Source organism: Oryzias latipes, chromosome 13 (genome assembly GCF_053564925.1).
Source record: "Oryzias latipes strain Hd-rR chromosome 13, Olatipes_Hd-rR_3.1".
NCBI lineage: Eukaryota > Metazoa > Chordata > Actinopteri > Beloniformes > Adrianichthyidae > Oryzias > Oryzias latipes.
The window spans coordinates 2,341,015-2,350,257 of NC_136249.1; the positions used below are offsets into that span (position 1 = coordinate 2,341,015).

Genomic DNA, 9,243 nt, shown 5'->3' on the forward strand with positions numbered 1-9,243 from the left:
TTGAACCTTTTAATCTTTTTTAGTTTTTTTTCCCCTTTTTTTCAGTCGCTTTCTGCAAAAGTTAGACCCACAGACCCAATTGATCTCTGCATTCCCATAGGCATTTTTACAAAACTTGCTCCTTTCCTTTCTTCACATTTGTAAAGGATCAGTGGTTCTAAAGAAAATGCTCACTGTGGTCCGTTTCTCTACATGTGTGAATAAAACTAGTTGTTTGCACAAACACAGGCAAGCAGAGGTAAACAGTCATTCAGAAACTTTGCTTTAATGAAGGAACTGGTATGCGTGTTTTTTTGCATACATCCTGTGTATTGAAAAAAAACTGCTTCAAGGACCTTCTAAATATAATGCATCATCGAAATACTTTGGACTTTTTGCTGCAAACCGTTCTTTTTTTTAAAGAACAACCATGCTTTACACTACCCACTGAAATATTGCAAGGACAGGGGTTTAAACAAACCTCTGACCAAGCTGTTCAAATGGCGCTGCTGACAGAATTGTTTAACATTGAGTCTCTTTATGAAATTTCACTTTGTGCAAACCTTCCTTCTTTAGGAATATTGTACTTTTATTAGATGCAATCAGCTTTCCCATTAGTAGCATTTATAGTTGTGTTTCACTAAACATTGGTGCAAAACTTTGTTAAAATTCTAAAAATGTCACACAAAAAACACAATTTCCCAGTGCCACTGTTTCCATTGAATCATAATCCAATCCAATCCACAAACCAACTCACGCAATAAGACATTCAGAAACATGGAAGTGACCAACAGTTTGATTGACAGCAGATAGATTCCCATATCTGCCACGGCACTAGCGCTCAGCATCATCCATCAAAGGAGACGTTGGCGTCTAATTCAGGCCATGGAGCGGCGAGCTCCTCACACGTGGGAGGGGCTACTTTTGAGAAATAGTGATTTTCCAGAGGAGCTGTGGATCCAACAATTCCACATGACACGCTCAACTTTTGAAGATCTGTGTGACGCTGAAGGGCCTCTGGTGGCGTCGGTGTGCAGCGCCCAAGGCCGCCAGTTCCTACCAAGAAGCTCATCGCCATCCGGTTGATGGTCACATGACTCCTTTAAAAAAAACAAAAACGTGTTTCATTGCAGTTTTTCAATATATGTCCATTTCAATTCACCTCAAAAACCACCTCGTCCATGCACAATAACGTTTTTCTTCTTTTGCTAAATCGTCGTCTTTCCATTATGCAAATTTATTATCATAAATCCAATTTGCGCAATTTCATAGTCAATGGAAACACAGCTTATGTTTCTAGTTCAAAATTGGAGATGTTTGTTTTTAAATTCTATTTATAAAAAAAACATTATTTTGAGTCCTAGTTTTAGTGTGTGCCAGCAAAATAAAATAAATACATAAAAAACACACCTAGAGGTTAAACTGGAGGCTTTTGTAAGAGATTCATTTGGTCCAACAGAAATTTATCAGCACTTTTGAAACCACAGCGATAACTTAGATGACGTCTGTGAGAATTTCTTGTGTTTTTATTGACTTTCGCAATTCAAAAAGAGAAAACTCCATTTCTTTTGAAACGTCAGAACTGTGTGTGTCTGCATGGGCAAGAGGAAGGCAGAATCTTTGAGTACTTTCTGCTGTTACCTCCAGGGGACAGGGTTAGCTGACCGTGACCGGACTTAACAGACACATTCAAAACCCAGTCAGATCCCAGCATCCCTCCAGATGTGGATATCAGTCCCTCACAGATGGAGAGCTCCAAACAAGCATGAACTTGACCTTAATACACAAGCAGATAACAAAAAAAATGAAATTTAATTTGCAAAATGCAGAAGCTGTCCATTTGAAATAACTACAACCCTGTCTGAGAAAATAAATATTAAAGTAAAAATAAATTAGCCCCGTCACAGCACAAGCAAAGCTGAGCAAACAAGGATTTTGGCAGCAGGTACGTGGCAAACACTTTCATTTGTTATTCTATGTATTGTATTTGTTGTCTAAGGATCACTCCTGCCTTACTTGACAGCACGTGTCATGTTCCCATCGCACATTCAAGCGGGCACTACCAATGAAAAGTATACGTAAACGTATTGATTTGTTAGTGATTTATGGATCCACAGAAGTGGCAATCGTTTGAAAATTGATCATGGAGGAGAAATTTATAATTGTGGTTTTTGTCTGACTGGAATTCTATGACACCATGTCTGTCATTTAATGGAATAGAGCTGTGAAAGAAAAGATTCACGAATGGCACCATTTTGACATTTCACACCTCTTCCAGCTGCAGGTGACGGACATGAGACAGTAACATTGACTGTATATGAGAACTGGACGGAGCAGGTGGGTCGTCACACACAGAAAATGACTTATCTGGCTAAATGAGGCCAATTTAGTCGCCAATTTTCCAGGATACGAACATTACTGTGTTGGAGACAGACGACAGTGATTGGTCCAGGATCTCAGTCAACGTTTCTATGGCAACTATTGTCACTAAGTTGTAAGAAGTCCACACCCCTTCCACTGAAAGCAGCTCAGGAGAATCTGTCAATCAAATGTTTAAGGTGGGGGCCAGTGTCCTTTTATTAAAGCATCGGATTGGTCAGTTTATTGCTTGAATGACTTGTGATAAAGAAAAAAGTTCATGAAAACATTTAGGAATAACAAGTTGTTAAGTAAAAGCTATCATATCCAGAACGGTTCTTCTGACCAATAGAATGGCAGAGTAACAGCAGTTCGTTTTTTTACAAAGTCTACAGGATTTTTGCTTCTTGGAGCCAGCGGGTACTTCCTGTTTGAAATGCCATGGGGGGGGGGTGAAGGATTACTCAGCCCAGTTCTCTCATATAGACAATAGCTAGTAAACAGTAGAAAAAGAAAAAGAAGTAGAAGCCCCTACCTGCATGTCCAGTGTGAGCACCGTTGGCTGAATGTGAGTTCAAGATTCCGCTTTTAGCATGTTTCTAGAATGCACGTCACATGCATGGTGGGTGCGTAACTTCCTACCCCCACACTGGCCTTTAACCCTTTTACACCCGAGTTTTAGCTCCAACGTTTACATTCTTTCTACTGCCGTAATTCTTCAACTTTTTCCCCAATTAAGGTAATGCAGGCGGATTCTGCAGCGGAGAAAAGCAGCTTCGCGTTGATAAACAACACTTTACAGTGATGAAAAGTTTACGTAATCTACGTAAACCAGCTGATTCTGTGGCGAGGAAAAGTGGCGTTGCACTTTCCATTCCTAAAGTGTTGCATCACGGTGCAAAGCAGAAATCCAAAGCCGTCAAAATCAGCTCATTCACGTTGATCACATAAACAGTCAGAAACATCTGGAATGTCAAAGAGCATGTCTGATGAAGTCATGACATCTCTGGTGTTGAAGGGTTCATCTGTGAAGATGAGCGAACATTATCAGTCAGGCACAAATGCACGGACCTGCAAGTAGGAAATGTCAGTGAACAAAAAATCCACAATTACAGCCTGATTTATGGCTTTTCATCTGCAATCTTTTTATTTTAGACTTTTTGGGGAGCCCCCCCCCCCCCCCGCACCCACACAGATGCCCATCTATGTGGCAGCTTTGCTGAAGTTCAGTGTGTCCTGACTTAGAAATGGATATGCTGCCAGAAAAAAGGATCCAACAACAACCTCGGTTGCCATCTTAAAATCTGCCAAAAGGTGAATTAACACAAAAGGTCAAAAACATTTTACAGATGCAAGTCAAACTTATCTGACTTGAAGTCATCCTGAAAGTCTTCCCTGTTGAGTTGTTGTCATTCAAAAGCAAGGGAGGTTTGCTGACTGATAACTGTACAATTAAGAAAAAAAAGCTTTATACTACTTTTAAACATTTCATCCAACAAGCTGACTGATTTTGTTCTCCTATTTCCAGAGCAGCAGCAGACCCATGTGGCATGTCACAACCAGCCTCACATTCAAATGCAAAATGCAGCATTAAAGACAGTTTACAGCATAACAGGCATATGCTTAGTTTAGGAAACCACCAGGGGTTCAGCCTTCACATTTCTCTTGCAAGAGATGTGTCCACATCCTCTTTTTTCTTCCAGAAGCCATCAAAAGAAAAGTAGTACAACAGAGGGTCCATGCAGCAGTTCACGCTAGCGAGGCAACTCAGATGAGGTCTCCATTTGTTAAAGAAAACCACCAAAGATACTGGCAAAAAGAACACGATGAACATCATCAGGTTCATGGCAAAAATCAGCATGACATTCATTTTGTTGCTGACCCTTGCAGACTCCTTCAGATGGTTCTGGAGCGTATGTGACACCAGAACAGTGGAGACAATATTGACTGCCAACATGGTGAATGTTAGCACCAGCTGAAAATAATCCGCCGATGAGCTGTTCAGCCTCGAATCCAGCAATGAGCTGTTGTTTCCCGTCGAGGTGTTTCTATCTGAAAAATCGAAACAAGCCCTTTTGGCCGAGCGTTGCCTCAAATTCCGAGTGAAAGCCAAACCCTCCGGGATATTCACCACCAGCACCACCAGCCAAACCAGAGCGGCACCTCTCGAGGCGTTGGCCGAAGTCCTCACGTGACGAGACCTCAGAGGATACACGACCGCCAGTAAGCGGTCCACGCTGATGAAGGTGATGAAGATGGAGCTGGAGCGGACGTTGTTGCGAAACAGCATTGTGAAGAAGATGCACACGTATTCGTTGCTGATCCCCGTCTCTGTCGCATAAAAGTAAACCCTTGGGGGTAAAGTGATGATGAGCAGCAAGTCTGAGATCACCAGGTTGACCATGAAAACAGCACTGGGCGACTTGAGGCCATGGCGACGGAGCATAATCCACAGTGAAACCACATTGAGAGGCAAACCAAGAGCAATGACAAGTCCAAAAATGACAGCAAAAACCATGTTTTTTTCCATTCTGTAAGTCCTCTGCTTCTTGTCAGACAGGCATGAGTGAAAGAACTTCGGTGGTGAGTGAGTGGAGTAAGTGGAAAGGTGACGGTAACAAAAACCACAGTGAACACTCCTCCGTGCCGGCCACAATCAAAGGCTTTTTTTCTTTTTTTTGCAGTGACGTTGCAGATCTCTGAACAGGAAGTAATTCTGACAGGACGGAAAACAGTTGCAGCACAGCAGTCCTCGCACATGGGTTAAGAGAGGGCTAATAAGCCAAGAAACTGTCAAACTACCCTCTTAAGGTTTGGCCAAAAAGTCATTTTTCTGTCTCTGTGACAATGATTAAAAAATATATAAAAATAATTAAAAGAAAACAAGCTAAAGTTTCAGGCTCTTTTGATGCAAAGCCAGCGAGAGACTCTGATCGATGGCTTTTTTCGGGAGCAACGATGTGTCTGCAGACGTTCCAGGAATGAAAGTCTGAAAGTCTTGCATGTGCAAAAGGAACCCGATAGAGACTTGAACTGTTTTGACGATTAGCCGTTCCTGTTTTTGGTGATAACATGACAGAAGAAGCTCTAGCCAGCCGGGATGATTCTGTCATTCATACAGTAATTATGCGTATGTCATCAGTGTTGCTGAAATGAACTCAAGATTAAAATCAGTAAACAAGTTATTATGTCATAAAATATATCATTAAAGTGCATTGCAGACATTTGAATCATATACTTGAATGGACACTTAAGTGATAAACTTCAAAAGTACATAAAATACTACATTGAGTTAAAATGTGTTATTTCTGCAGATCAAGTTTCTAGAAACAAAGTCCCAGAAAAGTTTGTGCTTCTCCAGAAGAACAGATGGCAGCTCTACAAGAGAATACCGATTTATGTTCAATATAACCATTAATTATTAATTAACCTTAAACTAAAAAATGCTTTTAGTTGCAGGTTCTTTTGGAAAAGCCATTTTCCTGGACCTGCAGCCTGATTGGTTGTTCAGGATGTCTTGGGGAAGAGGAGCCACGGTTCCTGCCTGAAGCATCGAGCTGATGACCTGGAAACCACATCTGTGAGGAATTGCAGCAAACACTTAATGCTCGGCAAATCAAAACTGCAGTTGGAGATGTTCATGTTAGACTTGTTTTTTTAAGGAGTTTAGTGGCTCCATTTTGAGTCTTAAAGCTTTATTAACAAAGTTGACATTTTCAAAGCTGTTGTTTAGAAATGTTTCTTGGGATTGTAATATTGGATATGAAAATAAACAAAATTGTATCAATGCGGTATATTTATTACAAACTTAACATAATTATGTTTTTCAATAACAAACAAAAAAAAACAGTTGGGGATTTTATTTTATGGGCGTCTTCATGCATTCAATCAAATTTTACATTTACATTCAGAATTGTACCTATCATTCACATTTAGTAGATGAAGCATTGCATCATGGGAAAAGTCTGTTTGTGGTTAACAATTGTATCAAAAGAGTCAAAGTCTGGCCACATCGCTGCTCATCATCACATGTTGGGCTCTGTTGAGAACAGATCTCCTCCAGAGGAGAAGGGACCCCAGTTTCTGCTCATCCAGCTTCCCCAGCACTGAACTCCAGCTTTACTGAAATCCCCACAGAGAACCATCAGCTGCCGCTGGTCTGTCAATCAGGAAAAAGTCAAGATCAGCAAAATGTGGAGAAAACAGGTTATAGCAGGAAAGCTTTAGGGAAGGGTCAAAACACCACATTCTTATTAACCTACAATCTTTCAGTCTTATAAAAAGACATTCTTCAATACTTTGGGATTCCTCTGCCTGAACATCTGAAATGTTTTGTTATTAGTATGCAACTCTCTGATGAACCTACAAACACACTCTAATGTCACATTTGATACGTCTCTTACTTCGCCATCGCACATAATCGCACTGTAAACGGCTGAACCGGGACCAGAGACACAAATTTTGTTTTATCGCGGTGGTGAAATCACAATGAAGACTCCTGAATCTTTATAGGTGTGAATAAGAAACATTCATGAATGTTGTTAGCTTTATCTGACAGCTTCGCTGGTACACCTGTCTGAGAATCCTGCCCACGTGACCCCCCACCCTAACTCTGACCAATGACCGGTAACCTGTCAATAAGCTATGGCTGAAGGATGGACCTGTCTGCAAACACCCACCCAGAAATCCCAGTTAACGCCGAATGACGGCTTTATTAGTTACCTATTCGTCTATGAATGTCATGGTGCCTCTGCCAGCTACTCTCCCCCTCCCTCGCCTGCTCTGTTTTTGGACACCAGCTGCCACCACTTACCTCATCATCGCCGTTGCCCTCTTAAGGAGCATCTGGATCTTCATTCGACGCCAGTTCGTTGTTCCTCTCACGGTGCATAGTCTGGCCCGCTCATGCTCCTGTTTGCTGCCAAGCTTCATGTTATTCATTGCTCTTCTTGTCTCTGTCTCAGGAAGAATCATCTCTGGAACTCACCTGGTCCTCACAGTCCTCTGGTTTCACACTGTCTCGCCTCCGGAATCCTGCTGTCGCTCTCCTCCAGTCAGCCGCCGCGCTTCCTCTAGAAGAAAGCCATTACTCACCTTTCTATATAAAATCTACTAAACTTACCTCGTTGTCCGAGTCTCCTTCTGGGTTCCAGCATTTGGGTCACTCTGAACTCTAGTCAGATCATGACAATGAATCAAACAAATGTGCATCCTTACCTCACATGTGGATGACGGGACTGCATTTCAGGTTTGTTTGATTTTCTTCACAGCTGCTGCTGCATACAGAATCTTCTTACAAACCTTTCTGAACACTTTCCAAACCTCACTGGTGTAAAAGGTGGTTGATATTTCCGCTTTCGTTTTACTGCTCTAAAACATTTCTGTCACCACATCAGAATCTTCCTAGATTGTAATTTGCAAATGAAAAATGATAGAATTGTTGTTTTTTATTTTAAATTGAAAAAGAAATGAACACATGACACACGGGCTGGCTAACTCCGTGTCAGCTGTGAATTTCTAATGAACTCCTGCCGCTCTGCAGAAACTGTCCTAGGAAACAACACAGTTTTTTTGCATTTTGTCTAAAAACAGCATCATCACAAGTGAACGACCTCTGGGAACACTCAGTTCGAAAGACATTTGGAGTGACACTTTAAGCGTACTCGTGTCCTGAACACCGGACAACCCTGAGCAGCCTGATGAATAGCAGGCATTAAAAAAAACAGAATCCAAAGCAAACAACATGAACAAACAGGGCAACGTCATCCCTGGAAGTGACCCACTAACCTTTGCTGCAACTGACAACAACACAAGCTTTATTTCCCACAATTCACTACAGGTCATGACATTATTATAAATATGGATTAATATACATGGTTGGTTGTTGTTGATATGCTAACATGGCTACATGTAGCGTGTGGGAGTGTGTTGTTTTTTACATGTAACTAACAAGGTTGGGAGTTACAGGTAATGTAGCAAGACTAACATGGCTAACTCTTCCAACGTGACAAACATGTGGCGAGTTTCAAACACATTGTAGAGTTTCTGTGAACATTGTCCATAACAACCCAGTCTCATCCTAAAATGTGTAGTAGCTACATTTGTCCACATGGAAATGCGTGAGATTTTTACAAAAACGCCCCCTAAACTGTGAGGGGGATACGTTAAATGAAACGTATCCCCCTCACAGTTTAGGGGGCGTTTTTGTAAAACTCACGCATTTCCATGTGGACAAATGTAGCTACTACACATTTTAGGATGAGACTGGGTTGTCCATAAAGTCGGACTGACTGACAGTTCGCTGTGTGGCGTAAGTTTGAAAATAGGTTGTTCATTGATGGTCCGCCTGGTGGCCACTGTAGAAATGAAGGAAATTTGTAGTTCCTTTATTTTTCACACTACAGCGCCCACCAGATTATAAGGCTGACCATCAATCTGTTTTTTTCTCTCTTTGGTCTTTTTGATTCAATAGTTTCTCAAGTTGCCACCCCCGCTGGCCTTTTTTGTGTTTGAGCTGTACACTCAAAAGTAAACTCAAGTTGAAGTTGAACTGTCAGACCCTAAATGACTCATGTTTACACGTTTCAGAACTATCTCAGGTTAAAGTCACAACAAGCTTCCTGTGTGAAAAACGAAGACGGGAGTCTAATAGAGGAACATCAGCTCCTTCTGCTTGTTCACGCTTTCGTCAGCTCTCCTTCTGAAAAACAGGCATGAATCCTTTTAATGCACCGGTCTGACAAAACTACTTACATTAGAAAAACAACTCAATTTACAAACCATGAAGAACTCCAAATCCTTCCTGTGTTTAAACACCATTAGAAATAAAAAGAAATTTCTAAAAACATAAAGGCACTTAAGCATGACTGGGAGAAAGCAAAACTGTTTTATAACCTACATTTTCTC

At 41.2% G+C, this 9,243-nt stretch overlaps 1 protein-coding gene and 1 long non-coding RNA gene across 2 annotated transcripts; both read right to left on the reverse strand.

The window, feature by feature from the left end:
• Positions 1-3,991: 3,991 nt before the first annotated feature.
• lpar5b (lysophosphatidic acid receptor 5b) lies at positions 3,992-5,097 on the reverse strand. Its single transcript, NM_001293063.1, has 2 exons — positions 5,059-5,097; positions 3,992-4,912 (listed from the first exon to the last, which is right to left on the reverse strand). Exons 1-2 carry the CDS (start codon positions 5,095-5,097, stop codon positions 3,992-3,994), a joined length of 960 nt encoding a protein of 319 aa, NP_001279992.1.
• A 1,018-nt stretch (positions 5,098-6,115) lies between these two features.
• On the reverse strand, positions 6,116-8,451 carry LOC144981414 (uncharacterized). Its single transcript, XR_013647074.1, has 3 exons — positions 7,325-8,451; positions 7,151-7,255; positions 6,116-6,496 (listed from the first exon to the last, which is right to left on the reverse strand). It is a non-coding gene; the product is annotated as an uncharacterized LOC144981414 (long non-coding RNA).
• Between the last annotated feature and the right edge of the window lie 792 nt (positions 8,452-9,243).